Source organism: Osmerus mordax, chromosome 9, assembly GCF_038355195.1.
Source record: "Osmerus mordax isolate fOsmMor3 chromosome 9, fOsmMor3.pri, whole genome shotgun sequence".
NCBI lineage: Eukaryota > Metazoa > Chordata > Actinopteri > Osmeriformes > Osmeridae > Osmerus > Osmerus mordax.
In genome coordinates this window covers 13,574,196-13,601,724 of record NC_090058.1, presented here as the reverse complement: position 1 = coordinate 13,601,724, position 27,529 = coordinate 13,574,196, and the positions used below count along the sequence as shown (strand labels likewise).

General features: G+C 50.2%; 1 protein-coding gene across 2 annotated transcripts in view; it reads right to left on the bottom strand.

Moving 5' to 3' along the window:
• The window catches only part of atrn (attractin), a 50,849-nt gene that overhangs the window by 12,420 nt on the left and 10,900 nt on the right, over positions 1-27,529 (bottom strand). Inside the window, exons 3-25 of one of the 2 annotated variants that reach the window (XM_067242957.1) lie at positions 27,184-27,297; positions 26,734-26,862; positions 26,047-26,249; positions 23,801-23,969; positions 23,483-23,573; positions 22,318-22,567; positions 21,923-22,106; positions 21,488-21,642; positions 19,401-19,485; positions 18,514-18,734; positions 18,189-18,310; positions 17,761-17,899; positions 17,383-17,567; positions 15,883-16,102; positions 15,569-15,754; positions 15,060-15,305; positions 14,681-14,818; positions 14,241-14,334; positions 13,935-13,987; positions 13,292-13,386; positions 13,082-13,160; positions 12,708-12,865; positions 4,287-4,348 (exon numbers count right to left, since the gene is read on the bottom strand). In XM_067242957.1, coding sequence (XP_067099058.1) covers positions 4,287-4,348; positions 12,708-12,865; positions 13,082-13,160; positions 13,292-13,386; positions 13,935-13,987; positions 14,241-14,334; positions 14,681-14,818; positions 15,060-15,305; positions 15,569-15,754; positions 15,883-16,102; positions 17,383-17,567; positions 17,761-17,899; positions 18,189-18,310; positions 18,514-18,734; positions 19,401-19,485; positions 21,488-21,642; positions 21,923-22,106; positions 22,318-22,567; positions 23,483-23,573; positions 23,801-23,969; positions 26,047-26,249; positions 26,734-26,862; positions 27,184-27,297 — 3,378 coding nt within the window. The remainder of the gene's footprint in view (positions 1-4,286; positions 4,349-12,707; positions 12,866-13,081; positions 13,161-13,291; positions 13,387-13,934; positions 13,988-14,240; positions 14,335-14,680; positions 14,819-15,059; positions 15,306-15,568; positions 15,755-15,882; positions 16,103-17,382; positions 17,568-17,760; positions 17,900-18,188; positions 18,311-18,513; positions 18,735-19,400; positions 19,486-21,487; positions 21,643-21,922; positions 22,107-22,317; positions 22,568-23,482; positions 23,574-23,800; positions 23,970-26,046; positions 26,250-26,733; positions 26,863-27,183; positions 27,298-27,529) is intronic. The other variant, XM_067242958.1, reaches the window with a different exon arrangement.

The window sequence follows — 27,529 nt, the reverse complement described above, 5'->3', positions numbered from 1 at the left end:
CCGTGCGAGTGTGTGCCTATCTCTGTGGAACACAGCTCCCCTGGGGCACCTGGTGCTGGCTAATAGAATAGCAGACAGGAAAAAGCCGGACCAGAGGAGGAGATGGCACAGCCACACTCACCCTCTCTGAATACTGAAGGGCAGATCACAGGGCTGTAGCAGGGATACCAGCTAGAGATACTCGCTAGAGATGAGTATATGAAGAGATACCAGGTAGAGACACCAGCTAGAGATGAGCATGTGAAGAGATGCCAGGTAGAGACACCAGCTAGAGATGAGCATGTGAAGAGATGCCAGGTAGAGACACCAGCTAGAGATGAGCATGTGAAGAGATACCAGGTAGAGACACCAGCTAGAGATGAGCATGTGAAGAGATGCCAGGTAGAGACACCAGCTAGAGATGAGCATGTGAAGAGATGCCAGGTAGAGACACCAGCTAGAGATGAGCATGTGAAGAGATGCCAGGTAGAGACACCAGCTAGAGATGAGCATGTGAAGAGATGCCAGGTAGAGACACCAGCTAGAGATGAGTCTCTCTGTAATGCAGGTTTGAATGTGTCCGGTCCTGCTGCAGCCAAGAACGTCCCACTAGAGACAGGAAGGGCTCGTGTGTTTGGACCTGGAGATGTGTGTGTACTGTGTGTACTGTGTGTACTGTGGTTACTGTGTGTATGCTGGCTCTGGTGATAAGAGGGCCCACCTTCCCCCATCCCCAAAGGAAGACAGGATGGATGGATGCACTCTGCTACACTAGCTGCAGGAGGACTCGTTTTCTTTGCTGAATCACAGGCACAGCCCACACACCAGAAACACTGAGCTGAGGATTACCAGCTAGAGAGAAGAGAAGGGAGAGAGTGTGGGGAGAAAGAGAGAGAGGAAGTGTGTGGGGGGAAAGAGAGAGAGGAAGAGTGTGGGGGGGAAAGAGAGAGAGAGGAAGAGTGTGGGGGGAAAGAGAGAGAGAGGAAGAGTGTGGGGGGAAAGAGAGAGAGGAAGAGTGTGGGGGGAAAGAGAGAGAGAGGAAGAGTGTGGGGGGAAAGAGAGAGAGAGGAAGAGTGTGGGGGGAAAGAGAGAGAGGAAGAGTGTGGGGGGAAAGAGAGAGAGAGGAAGAGTGTGGGGGGGAAAGAGAGAGAGAGGAAGAGTGTGGGGGGAAAGAGAGAGAGAGGAAGAGTGTGGGGGGAAAGAGAGAGAGGAAGAGTGTGGGGGGAAAGAGAGAGAGAGGAAGAGTGTGGGGGGGAAAGAGAGAGAGAGGAAGAGTGTGGGGGGAAAGAGAGAGAGAGGAAGAGTGTGGGGGGAAAGAGAGAGAGAGGAAGAGTGTGGGGGGAAAGAGAGAGAGAGGAAGAGTGTGAGGGGAAAGAGAGAGAGAGGAAGAGTGTGGGGAGAAAGAGAGAGAGAGGAAGAGTGTGGGGGGAAAGAGAGAGAGAGGAAGAGTGTGGGGGGAAAGAGAGAGAGAGGAAGAGTGTGGGGGGAAAGAGAGAGAGGAAGAGTGTGGGGGGGGAAGAGAGAGAGAGGAAAAGTGTGGGGGGGGGAAAGAGAGAGAGGAAAAGTGTGGGGGGAAAGAGAGAGAGAGGAAGAGTGTGGGGGGAAAGAGAGAGAGAGGAAAAGTGTGGGGGGGGGAAAGAGAGAGAGAGGAAAAGTGTGGGGGGGGGAAGAGAGAGAGAGGAAGAGTGTGGGGGGGAAAGAGAGAGAGAGGAAAAGTGTGGGGGGAAAGAGAGAGAGAGGAAGAGTGTGGGGGGGAAGAGAGAGAGAGGAAAAGTGTGGGGGGGGGGAAAGAGAGAGAGAGGAAACGTGTGGGGGGAAAGAGAGAGAGAGGAAAAGTGTGTGGGGGGAAAGAGAGAGAGAGGAAAAGTGTGGGGGGGAAAGAGAGAGAGAGGAAGAGTGTGGGGGGAATTCAACTGGAATCATTTTGTTGGCACTTCCGTTCAACATCCATCCAAAATACAGCTGTGTCTGTATTATGACTGATGCAGCCTTTCCACTTCAACTCGCACTGTAAAAACCCTGCCACAGGCAAAATGTTGCATACGTACGCTGGGTCATTTGAAAAGAAAGTTCCCTGAAAATCTATTTGGCTAGCTCTATTTTAGAGCATGGTTCAGTTGCTCACTGTGCTATGACTTCAAATGATTAGCCGTGGTTAATATAGGGCAGCAGCTAGTTTAGAAGTTTCTCAGTGTTTTACTTTGGACTTAATTTCACAATTTCACATTATACCACAAACCTCTCCATCCTAATGACATTGAAAAGAACAAAATGTCTTCAAATATTTAATATATTTATTGAGTATTCTTTATTTTTATTTTCTATATTACACTACTTGTTTGAGGCATTTATATTTCTACCTCTATGTTTACTGTACGCACCAACCCACCAGAGAAAAGTCTTAGTTTGTGTCAACTTACTTATCATAATAAATCTGATTCTTGCTTCTGAACATGTTTTCCGTTGAGCTTGCGGCTCCAGGCTGGCTAGCTTTCCCCTGGTGTTCCACAGAATGAGAACACTCTTAACGCAGTACACCTCCCCAGCTTGCTTCCTGTTTCATACAGAAGAACTGGCAAAAACAACACCTGCCAGATGAAATCCTGGAGGTGGATAGGAGGCATCCTGCCTGCCTCTACGGCAGCGCTAAGCAGAGTGACAGGGGGGCTGCAGAGTCCTCTACGGCAGCACTAAGCAGAGTGACAGGGGGGCTGCAGAGTCCTCTACGGCAGCACTAAGCAGAGTGACAGGGGGGCTGCAGAGTCCTCTACGGCAGCGCTAACCAGAGTGACAGGGGGGCTGCAGAGTCCTCTACGGCAGCACTAACCAGAGTGACAGGGGGGCTGCAGAGTCCTCTACGGCAGCACTAAGCAGAGTGACAGGGGGGCTGCAGAGTCCTCTACGGCAGCACTAAGCAGAGTGACAGGGGGGCTGCAGAGTCCTCTACGGCAGCACTAAGCAGAGTGACAGGGGGGCTGCAGAGTCCTCTACGGCAGCGCTAACCAGAGTGACAGGGGGGCTGCAGAGTCCTCTACGGCAGCACTAAGCAGAGTGACAGGGGGGCTGCAGAGTCCTCTACAGCAGCACTAAGCAGAGTGACAGGGGGGCTGCAGAGTCCTCTACGGCAGCGCTAACCAGAGTGACAGGGGGGCTGCAGAGTCCTCTACGGCAGCACTAAGCAGAGTGACAGGGGGGCTGCAGAGTCCTCTACGGCAGCACTAAGCAGAGTGACAGGGGGGCTGCAGAGTCCTCAACACAAATCTGCTTCCTATGGCGAGTTGGGATGAGTAAAAAGCCTAATAAAAGGACATTCAAACATCCACTCTAACCCTAACTGTACCTCAACATAAACAAGTTGACATGGTTGTATGGTTTGGATGTTATACAGGCACGGTAGCTGGGTGGTTCCATTGGACTTCAAACAACGTACATCACAGGACACCTGGCCAGTGTTGCGGTGGATTTGAATGTCTTTCTTGTGAGGCTTTTCACAAACCTTAAGGCAAACACATTTTTGGTGTGTTTAACTTCTCGTGTGTGTTTGTGTCCACCTATAAGCCGGGGCTGATCCATGAGCGCGTGTGTAGAATTTGCTCTGTGCTTGTGTGTGTTTATTGCCCGCAGGGAGGAGGGGGGGTTTCCATCAAACTCTACACGATCCACCAACTCAACATGTCATGAGGAGTCCATGTCATCAATAAATCATTCAAGAAAGAAAAAAAAGAGACATCTTAGTGCTCATTACACTTATTCAATATATATCATCTTCCTAAATTCAGTACCACCAATGTGTGTGTGTGTGTGTGTGTGTGTGTTTCCTGCATTATCTCTATTGACGTGGAGAACTGCATTATTTATGTGTAGTCAGCAGTCTCTCTCTCTCTGACACACACACCCCCCTCCACATACACAACCACAACCCCCCCCCCCCCCCCCCCCCCCCCCCCCCCATCGCAAACACACAGTCAACCAGTTCATGTCCTGTGTGTGGGTGTCACATTCAGGAACCACATTACTATATTGCTGTCCCATTCTGCTCCTCCCTCCTTAAATCGATATCATATTAGAGTTCCTGCGAGGAGATTCTACCCTCTGCCATACATTATAAAAGACACACTCGCGCAAGCGTGCATGTCAGTTCACGTCTCTAAGGTTGTGTGTGTTTGTGTGCAGAGATATCTAGTGTGGTGTGCGTGTAAAGATCTAGGAGGGATCTCTAGAGTGGTGTGTGTGTGCAGGGGGTCTCTAGTGTGTGTGTGTGTGTGTGTGTGGGGGGGGGGGGTGTGTGTGGATAAGGAAGGGCTCACCTGAAGAATGTGACGAAGAACTGGACGAGATCCATGAAGTTACTGTGCTGAGAGAAGGCAATCTGAGGACAGAGCAGACAGACACACACTTAGTACCAGCATAGACAAACACACCAGTTCATTGATACCAGTTCAAAAGATATCAGTTTAGATATACCAGCTCAGACCCAGGTGAGCTTGTGGACCTGTCAGGATCAGCAGATTATCATCACTTGTTCCTGCTCATGGGAGAGACCTGCTCATGGGAGAGACTTGCTCCTGCTCATGGGAGAGACCTGCTCATGGGAGAGACGTGCTCCTGCTCATGGGAGAGACCTGCTCATGGGAGAGACTTGCTCCTGCTCATGGGAGAGACCTGCTAAGCAGAGAGACCTGCTCATGGGAGAGACATGCTCAGCAGAGAGACCTGCTCATGGGAGAGACATGCTCAGCAGAGAGACCTGCTCATGGGAGAGACCTGCTCAGCAGAGAGACCTGCTCCTGCTCATGGGAGAGACATGCTCAGCAGAGAGACCTGCTCATGGGAGAGACCTGCTCAGCAGAGAGACCTGCTCATGGGAGAGACCTGCTCAGCAGAGAGACCTGCTCATGGGAGAGACATGCTCATGGGAGAGACCTGCTCATGGGAGAGACATGCTCAGCAGAGAGACCTGCTCATGGGAGAGACCTGCTCAGCAGAGAGACCTGCTCATGGGAGAGACCTGCTCAGCAGAGAGACCTGCTCCTGCTCATGGGAGAGACCTGCTCAGCAGAGAGACCTGCTCATGGGAGAGACCTGCTCAGCAGAGAGACCTGCTCCTGCTCATGGGAGAGACATGCTCAGCAGAGAGACCTGCTCATGGGAGAGACCTGCTCCTGCTCATGGGAGAGACATGCTCAGCAGAGAGACCTGCTCATGGGAGAGACCTGCTCCTGCTCATGGGAGAGACTTGCTCCTGGTCATGGGAGAGACCTGCTCATGGGAGATCCCCAGCTAACAACATTCCACACAAATACCATGACACAAATTAATCACAGGCTAAACCTTTTTTTCCCTTAAGGACCCAAGGTTCGGACTTAAAAAAAAAAAATAAAAAAAAAGAGAGAAAAAAGAGAGAAAAAAAACAAAAAACAATTATTTATTTCAATATTGCCCTGCTCCAAATATTCAAATGTCCTAGTGCTGTGACATTCATCTGTGGCTGGAAGTGACTAGAACTGGGCCACTGCTTCCAGACAGCTTCTTCACCTATACATGGGATGGGTTTAGCTCAGAGCAGGGCTGGGTGGTATGGCCTAAAATGTATAGTACAGTATAATTTGACGGTAACGGTATATATCACAATATATTCTCTCCCCCACCCTCCCAAATTGTTTATTCGTTTCGAAGGTGATCCACACCACTGCGGCTAATCTCCCACACTCAGACGGATTTTGATGGGGTACAGCAGGAGTCGATGAGTTGAATTTCCAACTTTTGCAGTGCTTTCCCACGGAAGAAGAGTTGATATGTAGTTTCAACAATACGTTTAAGGGATTCACAACTTCAATATTTGTAGTGAGCTAGCTATAACAAACTATTACATGGCTGAATACTCGATTCTGTTGGCCTACAATAAATATTTCACAATTCTAACCATCTTTGCTTGCATGGCTACACTCTTCCATGCTGCATGTTTGACTTTTAAGTCTCTGTAAATGTCAGAAGTTGTGTCAAATAAAACCGAACGATAAAGTCTGAGATCGCTTGCGATGTTTGACTAGATTGTTTGTTTGCGTTCAAGTTCCGTACGGTAATTCTATGCCTGGCGTGAACGGGGCTGTGACAAATCATATTTCGGGAAGGCTCTACCGAGGTTAGCACGGCACAGTAAAAATCCATACCACAGGGTAAATTCACAGCAGTATATATATTTCTATACCGCTCCTACCGTCTACCCTTAGCTCAGGAGGTAGCGTCTGCTAAATGAACACCACATCATAATCTCACATGACTCTAACCCAGCCACAGGTCACATGGCCCAGGCAGCCATGTTGGAAGCACATCCTTCCACACCCAGAAACCAAGCTCCTTGCTCAGACCTGCTGGTCGGCCTGCTGCGACTCCCTGCCCCGTGCTCTGCCCATCCCTGGCAGGCTCAACAGCGCCTCTTGGTGGTGGAAGACGCGTAACGCGGCTTTGACAGAATTCCCCTCACACACTCCCCCCCCCCGTCACCACAATGACACCTCAGACCAGAGCTCATCACCATGCCTGCTTATCATTCCCCACAAAGACAGGATTTGCATACAATTCCACGGGAAGAGAAGACAAAAGCTGGAGAGTCGTGCCTGACGCACGTCAGATTAGGTTCTGAATACTTAATGTACGATCAGGACGATGAATGCTAGGAAACTCTGCTGGATCAGAGCTTGTAAAACCGGTCTGACTTATGCAAACCAACGTTGAATAATATGTGTCCAGAGATCAGGGCTGCGTCTCTATAAAATACCCCAACAGTATCTGTAACATCCCAGAATAACTACCCAGTATCTATAACATCCCAGAATAACTACTCAGTATCGATAACATCCCGGAATAACACCCTGAACAGGTGACAACACTGTCCCCATCTCTCATGTGCTAAAGACTGGAGTTGCTGGACAAAGTCTCACACCTCATTGTGTGACTTACTGTTGCATTGGTAGTCATAATGTTGATAAGAGCCAAGATGGGTTCTGATTGGTGGTTCTCTGAGGGCTTCTCCTCACCTCTGGCTTCTCTCTCCTCACCGCTGACTCTCTCTCCCATTTGCAATAATCATATCATAGTCAGTCAGATTTAAAGCCTTCACTTTGTAACATGTTTGCTTTGTAATTGATTTAATTCATTTGTATTGTTATTAAATATCCGTTTCATTTCACTTTCCTCTGACCATTCTTGCTCTTATTCAACCCAGAGTCAAATAACTGCAATCCCAGCATATTTTGGTTAATATTAATATAATACAGTTCAGTTTACCGCTCTTCATTTAAACCATGGGGGAATAGATGGTTGTTTGGCCAATATTAAACCCCCCTACACACAAACACACTCCTGTTGGAACACCAGGCCCAGACAGGCATGAGACTCTTGTAAATACCAAAGGGGCTTCAGACAGCCCGCTAAGCACTGACATGCACGTGGGTGTATGCATGTATGTGTGTGTGTGTGTGTGTGTGTGTGTGTGTGTGTGTGTGTGTGTGTGTGTGTGTGTGAAAAACAGCCTCACAGCAAAGATGGAAAACTGAGAGGATGGCCAAACCACGAGTTCTCGTGAGCCTTCTTCCCTTCCCCTTATCCTCCTTCCTCTCTCTCCCTCCTCTCTCCCCCTCTCTTCCCCCCCTCTCTCTCTCCCACCTCTCTCTCCTCCCTCCCTCTTCTTTCTCTCTCTCCCTCCTCTCTCTCCTTCCTTCCTCCCTCCCTCTCTCTCTCTCCTCCCTCCGCTTTCTCTCTCCTCCCTCTCTCTCTCTACCTCCTCTCCCTCTCGCTCCTCCCTCCCCCTCTCTCTCCTCCCTCCTCTGTTACATTCCTGCACACTAAACTATTCTGAAGCAGACACTGCAGTCTCTGCCTCCTGGCTCCTCCCACATCCTCACAGCTGTTTCAACACAAGCAGGGTGGTGGAGCTCTGCTCGGGCCAGCTGCCCCAACACCTCCACAACATCCTTATAACACCCCTTCAACACTCCCAACAAAACCAGCCACACCTCCTCACAACATCCCACCAACAACCTTAGAACTCCACAACACATCTCTCCAGGATCTGGTCTCTACACATCCCTCCAGGATGAATATAGGCTATAACACGCTAAATGATGGGTGGGATAAATATATAACACACTAAATGATGAGCGATAATAGGGCTGCAACAGTGTCGCACGACTTGTTGAGTTGAGCACAGAGCAACAAAAAAAAAGAAGAAAGAACGGAGCGGAGGTAGAGGAAAGACCATCAGCGGAGGCAGAGAAGTCAGTACGACTAAGTCATCCAAGGTGTGGGAGCATTTCACAGTAAACTAGAAAGGGTACAATTTCTGGGGAAATTGTACAGTTTAGGCTGAAATAAAGTTTTCGTGGCGAAAGTGCCTTTTGTACAATTTCTGGGGAAATTGTGGGGTGGGCTCCTGTATTTTTGTACGCCCTTCGACTGGTTAGCTGCTGCGATTCCCACACAACAGAAGTGTTGTAGTTAGCTAGCTCTACAAATGACCGGTGCTAGGTCTGAATCTAGGAGCAAAATGGAGCACAGCTGCCAGCTGTAGGTATATGCAGGTAGCAACACTAGTGCTAAATAAGTATCTAGCTGGTCGGCTCCATGAAATCCAACGTTGCTACGGTACTAATGCCGAGGATTCGCTGATATAGCTGTCTGTCTTACTGGCGCATCTATGCATCGTTGATAACGTGTGCTGACGTTGCGTCTGTTAGGCTAGCGCTGAGGTCCCCTCTGCCACAAAAAGCACTTTTCGCCACAAAAATTTTTTTTCAGCCTAAACGTAAATCCCTATACAAGTAACACTATTTTGGACCAAGATGAACATTTCGACACCGACGTTGTCTATGTAGTCCAAATATTGAGGGATCCTTAGGGGTGGGAAAATAATAATAATAAATATGAGAGAGAACAATGGTTGTGCTCGCCGAAGGCTTGAGCCCAATTTTTTTCCGATTCACCGATTAATCCAAAAAACAATCGACAGATTAATCAATTATTAAAATAATCGTTAGTTGCAGCCCTAGGTGATAATGATATCACGGCCGATATATTGGGATATATATCGGCGGTGATATGTATATCACCCATCCATTAGTGTTTGCCTAACAAATAATATGTGAAAGTGTAAATGTCCAAACCAGGTCGCTGAACTGGTCCACTGCTCTGGTTGGTCTGGTGCTCGCGGGGTGGAGCATCACATGACCCTCCATGAGCCTCGGGACCCAACTCTTAACACGGAATTCCTATTTCAATCCCCGTTTCGAGCGCACAAGGTAAGCATTCAGTATGAGCATACACCCACGGACTGCAGCAGAAGTACACACGCATCCCAGAGGCCCCAGAACTCTGGACTTCTGACCACATGCAGAAGAAATACAAGACTAGAACCAATTTAAAGAGCTGCTACTCTTTAGACAGCCCTCTACAGATCAGGTCTATAGAGGTACTGAGGACAGAGACGGTCTAGAGGTACTGAGGACAGAGCAGCTCTATAGAGGCACTGGTGCTGGCTACAGACCCAGCACCATGTGTTTCAACTTAACATTCCACTTTGCCCAGGTCCCGTTTATGAAGCAATCTCTACCATGCTGCCCTAGCCAGCCCCATCCACACAACAACAACACCAGCTCTACACACATTGGACAAGGCACTAGCTCTGAGGAGACCTCACTCTTGCACATGCACACACCAACAAACTAAAGAGACACGTCGGAGTGTGAAAGTGCCCCCCAGCCAGGATTGAGTGTGGGGGGGGGGGGGGGGGGGGGTGAAACAAAGAGGGAGAGACGTGGGTGAAGATGACACAGGAGCCGGAGCAGGGCCAGGCTAGCCCTGGGGGAGGAGGAGAGGAGAGAAGGAGCAGCAGAGTGACCTCCGAGCAGTGGAGGGAGGACGGGAGCTTACTAACCGGGTCACCAGGTGCACTGGAGCCTCCAGTGGCCAGCCACGGGGCCGGGGAGGCCGGGGGCTCTGCTGTGGAGCTCTTCTCCTGGCTGCAGCGAGAGCTGAGCTGAGCACACAGCACGGAGGAGACTTCAGGGGGGTGAGGGAAGGAGAGAGAGAGAGGAGGGAGGAGACTTCAGGGGGGTGAGGGAAGGAGAGAGAGAGAGGAGGGAGGAGACTTCAGGGGGGTGAGGGAAGGAGAGAGAGAGGAGGGAGGAGACTTCAGGGGGGTGAGGGAAGGAGAGAGAGAGAGGAGGGAGGAGACTTCAGGGGGGTGAGGGAAGGAGAGAGAGAGAGGAGGGAGGAGACTTCAGGGCCCTGCCTGAACTAGCTGCGCTTTTTTTTGTGCAGTCACTTACTTAAGTGAACTGTTGTAGCTGCAGTATGGTTTTGTAGTTATTCTTGATGGTGCCAGTGTGTTTGTCGGCATGCCGTCTACCTAGTTTGTCTAGTTTGTCTTTAACTTTTATGTATTTTATAGTGTTTTTTAGATTTATTTGTATTATTATTTTTGTGCTTCTGTTCGGCACCTCGGTCAGCCTTGCTTTGTTGAGAGTGTGCTTTATAAATAAAATGTACTTACTACTTACTTCAGGGGGTGAGGGAAAGAGAGACAGAGGAGGGAGGAGACTTCAGGGGGGTGAGGGAAGGAGAGAGAGAGGAGGGAGGAGACTTCAGGGGGGTGAGGGAAGGAGAGAGAGAGGAGGGAGGAGACTTCAGGGGGGTGAGGGAAGGAGAGAGAGAGGAGGGAGGAGACTTCAGGGGGGTGAGGGAAGGAGAGAGAGAGGAGGGAGGAGACTTCAGGGGGGTGAGGGAAGGAGAGAGAGAGGAGGGAGGAGTTTGCAGGAGGTGAGAGATGGAGGGAGAGAGCGAAAGAGAGAGAGGAGAGGGGTGGAAGGAAGGAGCAAGGACACCTAATGTTTTCCAGAAGTGAACACGCACACACACTGGCTGACTGGGAGGCGAGAGTGAGAGAGAGAAGTGCACTGACACACACACACACACACACACACAGCCGGTCCTGAAGGACGTCACCAGTATGCACTATATATCCACAACTCTCAAGTATGCGGCCCACATCCGCCCCAAACCCCGTCCTAAAACAACACCACTACATCAGTGAAGCAAGTCTCAGGATGACTCCAGAAGGAATGTCCTAGAAGGTAGATGGAAGGGGAGACATAGTATGTTACAGTAAACTTTTCAGTGACCTTATGGTATAATATCTTATTGTATATACTGTAGTTATGTAGAGTATGTATAGTATTGTAGGGGGTTTAATATCGGCCAAACAACCAAAACGATGCCCCTATGTTTGAAGGAAGCGGGGAAACTGAACAGTGTATTAACATTAACCAAATAATGTCAATACCAATGGAAATTGCAGTTATTCGACTGTAAATCAGAGCAAGAATGGTCAAAAGTAAGGTTAAATGAAATGTACATTTAATAACATTGCAAATGAATGCAATCAAATACAAGGCAAACATGTTACAAAATGAAGGTTAACTCTTACCAAGTCTACCTTGATTATTGTAAATCAGAGAGAAAGCAAGAGGTGAGGAAGGAGAAGGACAAGCCAGAGCTGAGGAGAAGGTCTCAGGAGATCAAGAATCCACAGAACAATGCTTCACAATTCCCTTTATATCCAAGAACAACCAATCACACCACATCTTGACCCTTACTTATCAACATATTACTAGCAATGCTACAGTAAGTTAGGCAATGAGGTGTGAGAGCCATCAAGTAGACTGTCCAGGGACTCCAGATTTTAGCATATGAGAGGTGGGGGCAGGGTGACACCCAGCCTTACAGTATACTATAGTTATGTTATTGTATGTTATAGTAACTGTAGGGATGTTAATGTATAGTCTGTTTTAGTATATAGTAGGGGTGGGTTTAATTTTGTATTTTTGTAGGAACTAGTTATTCTATCTGTCTCAGGGCTGCCTTGCTTATAATAACAGAAGACTGTCATATGTTGAATGGTTGCAGTCAGCTTAAATTCAATTGCATTTGTTTATAACAATGAGTTTACTAAACCGCAAGAAAAACAATACATTTCAAGGTTTTGATGCAGTGGGATTTTTTTCTTCAACACTTAACTGCGTATCACAGTCAATTAGAAACAAGTAACACTAAACACCAAACTGGAATTAAATGTAAGCATTATTGAATCAAAATTTGATTAAAAATCATGAATCGATATTTAATCGAATCATGACCCCAAGAATCGATTCGAATCTAATCGTGAGGTACCAAAAGATTCCGACCCCTAGTATATAGTCATGTCTGGTTTGGGAGTGTGTGTGTGGGGGTTGGGAGTGTGTGTGTGTGTGTGTGGGTTGGGAGTGTGTGTGTGTGGGGTGGGAGTGTGTGTGTGTGGGTTGGGAGTGTGTGTGTGTGTGTGTCTGGTTTGGGAGTGTGTGTGTGTGGGTTGGGAGTGTGTGTGTGTGTGTGGGTTGGGAGTGTGTGTGTGTGTGGGTTGGGAGTGTGTGTGTGTGGGTTGGGAGTGTGTGTGTGTATGTGGGTTGGGAGTGTGTGTGTGTGTGGGTTGGGAGTGTGTGTGTGTGTGTCTGGTTTGGGAGTGTGTGTGTGTGGGTTGGGAGTGTGTGTGTGTGTGTGGGTTGGGAGTGTGTGTGTGTGTGGGTTGGGAGTGTGTGTGTGTGTGTGGGTTGGGAGTGTGTGTGTGTGGGTTGGGAGTGTGTGTGTGTGGGGTGGGAATGTGGCCGAGTGGGGTGGGGGGGTTGATGTGGACTCACTTGGATTTTAATGGGCCATGTGAAGTTGCTGACATACACAAAGAATGTAATGTTTGGGTTGTTGCGGAAGTCAAAGTTCTCGTTGGAGAAGCTGTCCTTGAACTCCTTGATGCTGCTTCTGGACACAATGGGTATCTCCTCTCCAGTCTGGGTCCCTGCTGACAGACAGCCAAGACAGGCAGACACAGACAGACAGACAGACAGACAGACACAGACAAGCAGGTGCGTAGACGGATCAAAGAGATGAAAGGATTAGTTGAATGGGTTTAACAGTCTCTTAATGTAGACAAGACATTTCCTAAAGACATTGTACTCTGTTCAGCACACAAGCCAGTGTGTGCATGTGTGTGTAAGTGTGTAAGTGTTTGTCACACCTGTGAAGCTAGCTGCCCAGGTGATGTTCAGGTTGAAGTTCTTGGAAGCATTGATGAACATGTCCAAATCCCGATTTTGCTGCAGGAGACAGAAAAGGTATGTAACTTATAGATAGAACCATTGCTGAATAGAATGACAGACAGACCAACAGACAGGCCGACAGACAGGTCGGACAGCCAGGCAGACAAACAGGCAGACAGGAGCCGCACCTCGTCGGGCGTGGCTACGAAGTTGATGGCGGTGTAGTAGCGATCGTCTTCCTGTGATAGGCTGAAGGTGAACTGGTAGTCGATCAGCAACGTGTCTGCCGGCAGGAAACAGAAAGTGCTGTCACAATAAACCAGACTGAAAGGGACCCTTCCAGGTAAACAGGTGGAGGTATGGAGTTGGGGGTCAGATGGTTAGCGAATCGGGCTATTAATCAGAAGGTTGCCGGTTCGATTCCCGGCCGTGACATATGACGTTGTGTCCTTGGGCAAGGCACTTCACCCTACTTGCCTCAGGGGGAACTTACTATAAGTCGCTCTGGATAAGAGTGTCTGTTAAATGACTAAATGTAATGTAAATGTCTCTGGGCCATATTGCTGCTCCTAGTACGATGCCCCCACCCAGATCCCTCAGGGAATCACAGGTTCTCAAAGCTCAGGGAACAAACAGGCTTGTTCACTTATCTTCTAAGTGGAGTGTGAAAGTGCATCTCTTCTCATGTATGGCTTAGAAAGTCAGACTACTTGAGGAGTACTTTGATTGTAAGTGCTTTGTGACTGACCGGAACCGAGATTAGACTCCACTTGACTGTTGTGTTTTAGGGTGATTTTCTCCACCTACGCCTGTAATTGGAGTTCTACTTACAGTAACATGTTCCCTTGAGTGGGTTGCCTTGGTAACGGTTCTCTAGTTCACACCTGAAAGAAAATAGCAATGAAAGTACTGAGAGAAAAAGTAGGGGGGGAGAGAAGTTATGAAGTCCAATCAATAGTATCAGCAGGAATCCAAGCGTCAATCGTAGAAAAAGGCAGAAAAAGCATTTGTTCCAGTAATGGAACGGAGGTGAGTTTTGTAGGCCAGGGTTAGGGTTAGAGTGTTAGGAGGAATAGAGTGTTTGGGGCGGTAGAGTAGAGTGTTTGGAGGAGTAGAGTGACCCTGTGTAATACTCACAGCTGGCAGTGGTCTCCTTTGATGCCCTTGGTGGTACAGAAGCACTTGCCGTTGTTGGGGTTGCACATGCTGGCATGGCCGTTACACTTGCAGGCTGGGAAAACACACCTCCCGTTAGAGACCAGAGAACACAATGTAGACGTCAATCCACTTAAAGGCCAAATGTGTCGATTCTTGACATCTACTGTTATGCATTCAGTTAGCCCGGAGCTGAGCCCATGTCGGTGTCCAAGAGTCATTTACTCACGCAAAAGATGCAGTCTCCTGGGTAATGAACCAAAGTGTCTTATCCTTCATATCTGATCCTAGCCTGGACCAGGAACAGAGCCTCAACTATTTCCTACAACTACTTCCTGCTTCTTGTAACTACTTCTTGCAACTACTTCCTGCTTCTTATAACTACTCCTTGTAACTACTTCCTGCTTCCTATATCTACTTACGTTGACAGTTGCCTCCGTTGGTGGGATCTCCGTGGTAACCAGCAATGCAGCTCTCGCAGTGGCGTCCAGTGGTGAGGTCCTCACACTTCTCACACTCACTCTGGTTCACACACTGGCTGTGGCCGTTACACTGGCACGCTGCAACGCACACAGCATGAGTATCACGGTTCCATAGGCAACACTGACCCCTCAGAACCCAACCACAGACTGTTGCTGCATTTATTTCGATACTTGTGGATATTCTATCAAGTGTGTGTTTTACCTCTGTTTTGACTTATTCTCTGATGGCACACAGTTACTTAGACACCCAAATGCCCTTCAGGATTTATGAAGATGTTTTCTTAAGTGGTTAAGTGAAAGGTGGAGGTGACGGCTCTACCTGGGCAGTGGATGAAGGACCAGTTGTATTTGCTCTGGGAGGGGCACATGCTGGCGTTGAGGGCCGGAGGGGGGGTGTAGCCCAGGCCAGGCTGCTTGGAGGGGGCCGGGACGGGGCTCTGGAAGGGGCCCCTGAAGGAGCCCTCCATGCACTGACCCCTGCCTGTGCTGCTGGGGTCCGTACACCAGCCACAGCCAGGCTGGTCCAGACACTGGCCACATGTCCGGTACCCCAAACAGCTCTCCGCTGGCATACAAACACAGACACACACAGAGAAACAGAAAGTAAGAGACAGAAAGAGAAACAGAGACACAGAGAGGTTGAGGCAAACAGAGAGAGACAGAGGGAGACACTGAGAGAGATAGACAGAGAGGGAGAGAGATAGAGACTGAGAGGAAAAGAGAGACTGAGAGGAATAGAGATATAGAGACAGAGGAAGAGAGACAGAGACTGAGGGAGAGAGAGATAGAGAGGAAGAGAGAGAGCGAGCGCATGGCGCAGGGTCTTACGAGGGCAGCTGTTCAGGGTGTACCACTCCATGCACTGTCCGAAAGGGAAAGAGGCGACGTAGGCGTTGGAGTCGACGCACTGCCTCATGTTGCTGCACCACATGCACTCTGAGCTGCTACTGGTGCACTCACTGCAGCTGGAGCGCAGCGCACAGGGCGTGCGACACTGCTTGGCACTGAGGTTGGCTGAAGAGAGGGGGAGGAGAGATAGCCAGTGAGGAAGAGACAAAACCTCATTCACTATAGTGTGCATCTGAGAGAGCGTGTTTCTGAGTGTGTATCTGAGTGAGTGTGTGTGAGTGTGTGAGGCCCACCAGCACGTTCACAGAGGCTGCCGTTGACGGGGCTGATGCAGGTGTGCGCCTTGAGGCCCCCGGCATGGGGCTCGGCCAGGTAGCCACAGAAGCCGGCGTCGCTGGGCTCGCCCTCCAGCCACTGCAGGGACGAGTTGGTGAAGGGGGACATGTCCTCCCAGCACCAGTACGACACGTTGATCTTCCTCAGGCCCACCCACGGAGTCATCGTCGCCTTGTACTGCCACACAGGAGCACGCCAGAGGGTCGTCACACAGCCTCTGACCCCCCGAGCCTCCAACCAGCCCTCCAGCACCTAACCTCTAACCAACCTCTAGCTTCTAACCAGCTTCCAGTCCCCAGCCTCTAACCATCCTCCAGCCCCAAACCCCCAGGACCAGTAGCACAAACCACTTTCAGTTAAGATTTCCTTTGAAGTCCAAGCTTTAAAGTCTGGCTTCCTTAAAATAAAGTAGCTTGCACAAACCTAAAATGTTCTCATGTATTTAAGGTTTTACCTTGGACTTCCAGAATTTGTTTAAGTTTGTTAAACCGTTGCACGAAAGACCTTATCAATCAAAGTAAGGAAAACTAATTGAGGTACCCCTGACTACCGTAACCCAGTGTTTCCCTTTCATTACTTAGACAGTGGCGGTCTGCCAGTCTAATTAGTCCCGCCAAAGTTTCAAAATGAACCAAGAATTAATTTCACACTTCTCATAACATAAAAGATGTCCAATGTTTGTTGTGCACCGTTGCCTCTGCAAAGCATCTCTCACTCGCACATTAATATTAGCTAGCAGCTTTACTGTAGCTGTCGGTCTCCTCACTTATGTAGACCGACATGTCCAGCTGCTTATGAAAAACAATGTATAACGTATGAAATCCTCCTATACCAAGATAACTCTATTTACGTTTCAACCCCTAACCCTCCCAAAAATGTGCTAGTTCAACACAGGTAACAAGTTTTAGTCTTCCTGTCTCATTCCATTTTATGGATTTATACATAGGCCAACAGAGGTCAGGGTTTCCCGCATAAAATGTGTTAGTTAAGGTGGTAGGGTGGTGGGGTGGGGAGAAAACAGGACAGAGTAACGCGGGCAGATATCGTTTTGTTTTTTACGACGTAATTAAGGCCGCAGGCGTGTTGCCTAGGCGGCCGCCTTAGCTGCAGAGTGCTGCGGGAAACCCTGGAGGTAAAACAGTTGAGGCGATAACAGTTATCACAAGTGCTAGTGCAAGCAAACAAACAAACGGTCTCTGTGGAGACGGCATAATTTGACTGCTGTAAAATCACTTTCAAAGCAGTAAACTCCTTAAATGTTCATCCTTAACTAAGGAAACCTTTTAAGGGATTTTGTGTAAAACCCTTAAGTATGTCCCTCAGCTAAGGAGGAATTAAGCCTTAACTTTCATACTTAAGGGGAAAACTGAAGTGTTTTGTGCAACCGCCCCCTGGCCTCCAACTAGCCTCGCCCCCATAACTTCTAGCCTCTTCCCAGCCTCCAGCCGCTAACTCACCAGCACGTTCATGATCTGCAGCTCCTTGAGGACAAAGTCCACCTTCTTCTGCGTGGTGAGGGAGGCCAGCACGGCGTTGTTGTGGCTGCGGCAGGTCAGCTTGGCGTTGTCGTACGAGTCGTTAGCCGTGATGAACTTCATACAGGAGTTCCCCACCAGCCTCCAGCTCTCCCCACACACGTTCTCTGGAGAAGGAGGAACGCCTTCAGATTTACCTTCACAGGGTTAGCGAGGTTTCAGGTGGCGGGGCTACGGTTAGCAAGGTTTTCGAATGGGTGGATTTAGCGCTTGGATTGTCTGGATGGGTTGGCTGGGATCACATGGCTTCATTGTTGGTATGGGGAGCAGTGTTAGCGTTAGCATGGTTAGCATGGCTACCTGGCAGAGAGATGCACTCCTGGTTGCGGGTCTCCCACTGGCAGTTAGGGTTGATGGCACAGCTCTTACAGCTGGTCTTCTTGTTGCACACGTAGGAGGGGTTGTCCTTGGGGCACACCTCATACTCCGCTATGGGGCCCTGGGACACACACAGAGTCAGTCCTGACACCTCCCTTCAGAGTGCTGGGACCCACATATGAAGCTGGTCACACATGGCATTCATAAAAACTCCCCAGTTTGCTGTAAACACTGCTGCTTTCCTAGAACAGGCGTCAGCAAATCTCCCAGCCACACACACACACACAGAGGTAGACCACTGGCGGCCCATTCCTGCCCCCCCCCCCGCCCCCACCCCCAGTCCTTCAAGCCCCCCCACCAGCCCTCCTGGGCCTCCAGCTCCTTCTGCCACCCCCTGCCCCCAGACTCACCGCTGTTGCTGTGCAGTTGCTCCCCAGGGACACGCACTGCAGGCCACACCACATGCAGCCGTTGGTGTTGGCTGTACAGCTGTAGCAGTCTGTGTACTGGTCACAGCGCTGGCTGTCAGCATCTACATACACCACACACACACACACCAGAGATAATTAAGTGGGTGGGCTCGACGTGAACTATTAATATAGCAATGTACCCATTCTTCATCTTCATCCAACCCAGGTGTGTAGGGGGATATGTATGAATGAGTAAAGAGTGGGATGTTTCGTTTGTGTGGGGAGACATTCCAGGTCGCCGTTGGGGGGGGGGGGGGGCACCTACATGTGCGGGCACCGCACCCGGGGGGCTGGGGGCCGGGAGACTGGGGGTCGGGGCCCCCCCAGGGCAGGCAGACACCCTGGGTGGTGTTCCAGAGGCAGCGCAGGCCAGGGCCTCCTCCAGAGCAGCTCTCTGGGCTGGGCAGGCCTGAGCAGTTGGCTGGAGTGTACCTCAGGACGTCACTCAGCAACAGACTGTTGAAGCCTCCAAACACATACATCACACTGAAAGAAGAGAGGGATGGGGGGGAGGTGAGAAAGAGTGTAAGTGAGAGAGAGATAGAGAAAGAAAGAGGGTGGGGTATGGAAGGGGTAGGTGAGAAGGAAGGAAGGAGAGATTAAATGATTGATCACACAATCACCAGTTAGCAGAGCAGGCAGAGAGGGGAGAGGAAGGGAGGGGAGGAGAAAACACAAAAGACGGGCTGCATGAGGATAGCAGTTCCCTAGGCAACACTGACCCCTGCTCTCTCAGTACCTCCTACGGTGTATCAAACACATCCTCAGGCCCCCCTGGCCCTCACGGTCAAACACCGGCCAAGCCCTCATATCTCCTCAAACATCACCCCCCCCCCCCCCCCCCCCGACACCCCCACCCCTTTCTTCCGTTTCCTGCCGGCTCTGCTAACTGGGGTTTGTGTGATAAATCATTTCATCCTCTTCCCTTCCTCGTCTTCCCTTCCTTCTCACCTATTCCATCAATACCCCACCCTCTGTCTTTCTACCCCTGCCTCCCTCTCTCTCTCCCTCTCTCCTCTTCAAACAGTGATGGGGTCACCCCCTGTGGGGAGGGGGGGGGCACACACAGATCTGAAAGGGCTTAAGAAATCCTGGTGGGGGTGGGGGGTTGTAGCAGAGAGCAGACAGGGAGGGGTGTGTGTGTGTGTGTACCTGTCGCTGTAGACGGCAGAGTGTCCGAAGCGGTTGAGATGGTGGAGCAGGTCTGGCCTGGGCAGCACTGACCACTCGTCACACACTGCGAACACAGGGAAACATGACACCCTTTCTGTCACCATGACTACAGGCACATTAACTAGTACCTTTCCTTAAGCACATACAAGCTTTACAGGAAGGGGATTGTCTTGTGACATGTATTAACTCGAAGGCAGAACAGGACGACTCCTAGACGCTGGAGAGTCCTGCATCCTGTATCCAGTACAAACAGCTAACCCGGCCAGGATGGGTCCACAGTACCCCCTTGTGGGAGACACTGGTACTACAGAGAGAACTTGATCTGCAGAACAAACTGTCTGGATACTGGCCCATCACAGCCCTCTTCCTCCAGTGTCACGCCCCTGGGGGGGGAGGAACGTTGGTCTCTCTGGCCAATACAAGAGCCAGCCTGAGGTCCCTTCCCTAGCGTTGCCCCCCAACGCTAGGGAAGGGAGTCACCAGATGCATCTCTCTCTCTCTCTCGCTCTCTCTCTCGCTTTACCCAGAGATTTTTGAGCAGGAAACAGAAACGAGAAACCCAGCAGTTGTCTGCTGAGGATGATTCTCAGGCGCCAGTGGACGTGGTCAGTGTGTTCGGTGGTCCTCCATCCACACTCTACAGTGGTAATCCTACCAGACACGCACGAACGCGCACACTGCAGAAAGGACAGGAGGTGCACCGATGACAGTGGCGCTGTGATGCTCCAATCATGTCGTCTGGCTCCCCGAGAGCCCCGCCATGCTCCCTGGAGAGTCATTCCCCCACCTGTCAATCATCCTGTCAATCGGCAGCACTAGGAGAGAGGCACGATGGGACCTGCCCCCAGGGTGCCCTGCCACTCCACAGCTCCCAGACAAGCTGCAGTCTTTCTGAGCAGAGGGCCCAGGAGGAGGGAGGGAGGGAGAGACAGGAGGGAGAGACAGGAGGAAGGAGGGAGGGACAGCAGGAAGGGGTGAGGATGAAGGAGGGAGGGAGAGGGGGGGCGGACAGGAGGGTGGGAGGGGAGGAAGGAGGCAAAGGGGCAGGAGGAAGGAGGGAGGGCCAGGAGGAGGGAGAGACAGGAGGGAGGGAGAGAGACAGGAGGGAGAGACAGCAGGAAGGAGGGAGAGGATGACAGAATGAAAGAGGGGGCGCAGGGCAGTAAACTCAATCTGAACACTGTCCACAGGACGTCAACCTGAAGACTGAAGTCTGGATGTGACAGGTCATTTCATCTTCCATTATGGGATGTCGGACAACCCTTGTCACATCTTTAATCACCAAGGGAACACCAGAATAATTGAAACGTCTGAACTCTGATCGGCTCCGGTTCATCCAATCAAACAATGGATTTACTCATCAGACCCCTTCAGCCAATCAGCATGAGCAGGGCCGTCCTGGCGCATAGCGTGTGAAGGCGGTGGTGTTGAAAGGACCAGCGATGTACGGTTGTGTTCCAGGCAGCAGTGTGGGTGTCATTTAATGTAGCAGTGCAGTTGTGGTTGTGTTTCGGGTGCAAAAGTGTGGTTATGGTGGTGTACACAGCATGACTGTCCAATCATGGCATCTCTACTGCCTTTACTGCAGCAGGTATTGCACTCGCAAAGAGCTCTTGGCAACACCAAAATATTATTCAGATCGGACAGGTAATGAAGGGCTTATTGTACCATTTCATGAGCTGAAAATGCAGTAAGGCCTGAATGATTCTTCCTTTGTACAGCACTTACAGCTAAGATCTATCTTAATGAATGTTCCATCCCAGTGAATCTAACTAGGATCTTAACGGGTAATTGAATGACTTGCTACAGGGCGAGGAACGGTCTCCGCTTTATACAAGGTGTTCAGTTTACCCGTCCATGACAGCACACTCAATACCAGATTAGTTCACCCATAGTGTGGATCAATGGGACTCAACATTGATGCTTTTAAAACATCCATGTCTAATTCCGTGAGATTCTATTCAAAAACAAGTCATACACAGAATACACATAAATACAAAAATAAACAGGAAGAAAAAGGGGTGGCTGTGGTGCTGGTCAGGGTGGTTGATGTGGTTGCGACTGACCCAGATCGTAAGCCATGAAGTCGGAGGAGAAGCACTTGGCCCCGTGGCTCATGGACGTGTCGTTGTGCGTGTTCCCTCCGAACACCAGCATGGTTCTGTCGACCATGACCGCCGTGTGCAGGTAGCGGAAGAAACCACTGTCCTTCAGGACCGTCCTGGAGGGACGCACGAGACATCAGCGCACACACACACACATATACACACGCACCACCACATACACATACGACCGTGCGGGAGGAACACACACACATATACACACGCACCACCACATACACATACGACCGTGCGGGAGGAACACACACACATATACACACGCACCACCACATACACATACGACCGTGCGGGAGGAACACACACACACACACATACACACGCACCACCACATACACAAACGACCATCCTGGAGGAACACACACACACACGAGACTCTCTCACCACTTGCTGCCGTCCACCTTGTACTTGTACAGGTCTCCGGCCAGTCCATACTTGTTAGCGCTGAAGGCCTTGTAGCCCCCATGGATGTAGATGGATCTGGACAGGGGGTCGTACACGCTGCTGTGGCCGTACCCCCCCTGGACCAGCGCCCCGTCCGTGCTCACCATGCTCCACACGTTTTGACCTGTGGGGAGGGGGAGGGGCAGGTTTACAGTCCCGGCTAGAGCGAAGGTGGTGTGGTGGTTGCGTGGATGAAGTGGTGGGGTGGAGTTTGTGGGGTCGCGGTGGAGGTGGTGTGGAGGTAGTGGATGTGGAGGTATGGATGAAGTGGTGGTGGAAAGGGGGTTGTTGGGTTTGGAGGTAGGGGAGGTGTAGACGTGAAGGAGATGACTCGCCTATGTCGTACTGCTGTACTTGGTTGATGTAGCCGTAGAGCGGGCAGTGTCCAAACATGACCAGCATGACGGGGCTGCCTCCATCCAGCAGGGGGGGCACGATGTGAGCCGAGTGGCCCACCACAGCGTACTGCTCTTTGCCCCGCGGGCTCAGCTGCGCCCAGCTCTGGTTCTGGGTGTGGAACACCCACAGCTGGTTCGTCACGTTGCCCGTGGAGTCCATCTTCCCCCCGTACATGAAGATCTTTCCCTGGGGACACGACAAACACCGTTACACACCGCCAACCACCGTCGCCATAACCCAGCAACATCAGCAGGGTTTGGGTTAGTATGCTACCTCGTGCAGGGTTAGTATGCTACCTCGTGCAGGGTTAGTGTACTACCTTGTGCAGGGTTAGGGTACTACCTCGTGCATGGTTAGTGTACTACCTCGTGCAGGGTTAGTATGCTTGCTTGTGCAGGGTAAGTGTACTACCTCGTGCAGGGTTAGTATGCTACCTTGTACAGCGTTAGTGTACTACCTCGTGCAGGGTTAGTATGCTACCTTGTGCAGGGTTAGTGTAATACCTCGTGCAGGGTTAGTGTACTACCTCGTGCATGGTTAGTGTACTACCTCGTGCAGGGTTACTGTACTACCTCGTGCATGGTTAGTGTACTACCTCGTGCAGGGTTACTGTACTACCTCGTGCATGGTTAGTGTACTACCTCGTGCAGGGTTACTGTACTACCTCGTGCATGGTTAGTGTACTACCTCGTGCAGGGTTACTGTACTACCTCGTGCATGGTTAGTGTACTACCTCATGCAGGGTTACTGTACTACCTCGTGCATGGTTAGTGTACTACCTCATGCAGGGTTACTGTACTACCTCGTGCATGGTTAGTGTACTACCTCATGCAGGGTTACTGTACTACCTCGTGCATGGTTAGTGTACTACCTCATGCAGGGTTACTGTACTACCTCATGCAGGGTTACTGTACTACCTCGTGCATGGTTAGTGTACTACCTCATGCAGGGTTACTGTACTACCTCGTGCATGGTTAGTGTACTACCTCATGCAGGGTTACTGTACTACCTCATGCAGGGTTACTGTACTACCTCATGCAGGGTTACTGTACTACCTCATGCATGGTTAGTGTACTACCTCATGCAGGGTTACTGTACTACCTCGTGCAGGGCCACAGTGTGTCCGTAGCGGCCCATGACAGAGTTGACGGAGCGGTTGAGAGGCAGCCAGCGCTGGGTCTGCAGGTCCAGGCTGGAGGAGGAGCACACACAGGGACACCGTCACAGTGTACACACACACACCAGCACCACACACACACACACACACACACACACACCAGCACCACACACACACACACACACACACACACACACACACACCAGCACCACACACACACCAGCACCACACACACACACACACACCAGCACCACACACACACACTGGAGCAGACCACGGGCGTTCAGGAGGTTGCTACTCACGCTTGGACCATGTGGTAATCTGAGGAGTTGAACACGTATCCTCCCACCACCCACATGACCCCCTCGTGCACCACGGCCTTGTGGGAGGCCCGCGCCAGGCCCGGCTCGCTGTACTCCTCCCGCGTCCAGAACGACCAGTTGGCTGGAACTGACACTGAGCAGTCGGGACCTGGAGGAACAGAGGATGCTGGCTCACTTGTCTCACACCTGGTCCACACACACACACCTGGTCAACACACACGCACCTGGTCAACACACACGCACCTGGTCAACACACACACACCTGGTCAACACACACACACCTGGTCAACATACACACACCTGGTCAACACACACGCACCTGGTCAACATACACGCACCTGGTCAACATACACGCACCTGGTCAACACACACGCACCTGGTCAACACACACACACACCTGGTCAACATACACGCACCTGGTCAACACACACACACACCTGGTCAACATACACGCACCTGGTCAACATACACACACCTGGTCAACACACACGCACCTGGTCAACACACACGCACCTGGTCAACACACACGCACCTGGTCAACACACACGCACCTGGTCAACACACACACAAGCACACGCCTGAAAGACACACACCTGGACAACATACACACTTTACTTTCTGTAATAACACATTTGATCTCAGTTGTAAAGAATTCCAAGTCCAAAATTCCAAATGTTATACACCACACAATAAAACCCCTCCCTACAACACGTATTGTAAATGTGCTGTATAAGCTTCAACAAAGTATAAAACAAACTCCTCTAGCAATAAACTACTCTAAACTACTCACTGCACAGTCATGACAGTGGTTATCAACTTGTTCGACTCAGCACAGGCAGTTGAATTTGGTAGCTATTTTAGATTCTGTCTTTGTCTTTAGAAGAAGTTTGAACAAATTGTCCCGAACAAGCCTTGATCGTTAGGCCTACAGTACAATAGGCTGATTGTCAAGCCCTGCATGTTTCACTCACAAGCTTTGAAGCTAGGTAGCAAACTGACGTTAGCGAACACACTGACAGGCTCATTCATTTGCTAACTAAGTTACCGCAAACTGAACACTTTGTGAGAATGACTTACTTCCAGGCTAAGCCAACGCGGTTTGCTAGTAGCAAATTCACAAGTTGACATGGCCGACTGCCCAGTAACACTGAGTAACCAGCAGGCTGAAACAGTTATTAACCGTGGCATAAATTGCAAGGTGCTGCGCCTTCAAGACTCTTTCCGTTGGCTGCATTGTTCCCACCAAATAATCCGTCTTCGGTTACTACACAATGCGTATTCATTCCTGCATATTTATAAATAAAGTGTTTCCATAACACAAACAAAAATTTAGACCAAAGCAACTCCCTTTTCCGTTGAAGCCATGTTGTCGGTTTTGGACATCACCTGTAGGCTAGTAATTGTGTTCATTTTGAACGAATCTTTAGGATGACTCAGGAGTAACGAGTAGTCTCAGAGAGTGATTCAGAATCAGTTCAGATTCAGAATCCGTTCATCGTCTTGTTGCAGCGCATCGGGACTGTTGCATAGGCACAGTAGAGGAAACAGAAATGGTTCATTCATCTCCCGACTGTCTTCGGGTACAAGTCTTTGGATCATTTTTCACATGACCTGCATAGGCTAGGTAGGCTCAGATCAGATCAGTTTATTACAGTCTGCTCCTCTCAGCAGGCGATCAGTTTAATACAATATCTCCTCTCAGCAGATCAATTTAATACAGTATCTCCTCTCAGCAGATCAGTTTAATACAGTATCTCCTCTCAGCAGATCAGTTTAATACAGTCTGCTCCTCTCAGCAGATCAGTTTAATACAGTATCTCCTCTCAGCAGATCAGTTTAATACAGTCTGCTCCTCTCAGCAGATCAGTTTAATACAGTCTGCTCCTCTCAGCAGATCAGTTTAATACAGTCTGCTCCTCTCAGCAGATCAGTTTAATACAGTATCTCCTCCTCTCAGCAGGAGCAGCAGTTTAATAGCCATCTTCATCACAGGCTGTGAAACTAGGTAGACAGGAGAGCCATCAGGGCACAGATGGCGTTTGGTTTAAAAAGTAAAGTGTTGCTTTGAAGAGGCCTAATTAACCAATAGAGAAGCTCAATGAAGGGGAAGTTAATGACACGTACATGGTGTACTGGGCGGGTGGACACACACACACACAGAAAGGCTAATGACACAAAACACACCCCTAGTGATCAGTGATCCAGAACCAGAGGAAAGAGCCCACCTTGCCAGCCGGGGTTGCAGACGCAGGTCTTGTCTTGGAGGCTGCAGTGGCCCCGCACTGGCGACCCACAGTCAGACACACAGTAGGGGGTGTCACAAGCCTCACCCTTCCAGCCCTCCTCACACTCACACACCACCGAGGCTGTGGAGTTCCCCACGCTGCACTCCCCGCGCCCTGAACAGTTATTAGGACAGGTGTTCACCCTGGAGGAGGGGGGGGGGGGGGGGGGGGGGGGGGGGGGCAGAGAGAGAAACAGAATGAGAGAGAGAGAGAAATTAAGGGAAGAGTCTACTGATTAAAATGATGTACAGAAAAAAAGGCTGGGGGTCTCCAAGTGTGGGGTTAGTGTCCCAGTCTGAATGTGGGGTTAGTTCATGGGTGGGGTTGGTACAGGTTTGGGATTAGTTTAGGTGTGACTGTGGGGTTAGTCCAGGTATGGGGTTTGTCTGGCTGTGTCAGCGAGTTTAGTCCAGGAGTGGGGTTAGTCTGGATGTGGGGTTAGTCAGGTTGTGGGGTTAGTCAGGTTGTGGGGCTAGTCACATTGTGGGGTTTGTTAGGTTGTGGGGTTAGTCCAGGTGTGTGTATGGGGTTAGTCCGGGTGTGGGGTTAGCCCGGGTGTTCCTGGGGGATTGTCCAGGTAGGACTGTGGGGTTAATCCAGGTTATTCCAGCCCAGCGTGGCTCTCACCTGTAGGAGACGTTGAAGCCTGTAAGGTTGTAGGCAGCGTCGCTGAAGAAGTGCAGCAGGGCGAAGCCAGAACGAGACACCACCTCTGGGACTGTCTCGTTGCCATAGTGTTCAGGCACAATCAAGCCACTGTGATAAACACATCATATAGTTACACACACCTCACATATACACACCTCATATAGTTACACACCTCACATACACACACCTCACATACACACACACACACCTCACATAGTTACACACACTTCACATAGTTACACACACTTCACATACACACACCTCACATCAGGGGCGTAGGCTTGTTTTTTAAATGTGGGTGGGACAGTGTGTGTTGCATCAACATATAAAAAACTTCCCATTCAATGTGGCAATACTTAACAATGCTCAAAAAAAACTAACAGCCCTTGACAGCAGCTGAGGGAGCGAGGCTCCGGGGCTGAGGCCCACCTGAAGGCCGCAAGCAGAGGGGCGTAGATGGAGTCTCCGTCGTACACGTACAGGTGGTCCCAGCTGCACTCAGTGGCAAAGTGGTTGAACCGCAGTCGCAGGATGCTGTTGGGCCTGCAGACAGGGACAGAGTCAGAGACAGAGTCAGAGTCAGCCTCACCCGTCAAGTGTCTCGTGTCTGACCACCAAAAAAGACCTAAAGAAGCATGGCTATATGATTGACCTTGAGTACAGTTGGTCTCAGGATGACCTTGACTTGGGTCTCTATCTAAACCTGGCAAATCCCTAGCACAGTCTGGAGAGAAGAAACTCCTAATTTAATATGGAAATAAAATACTGTATAAAA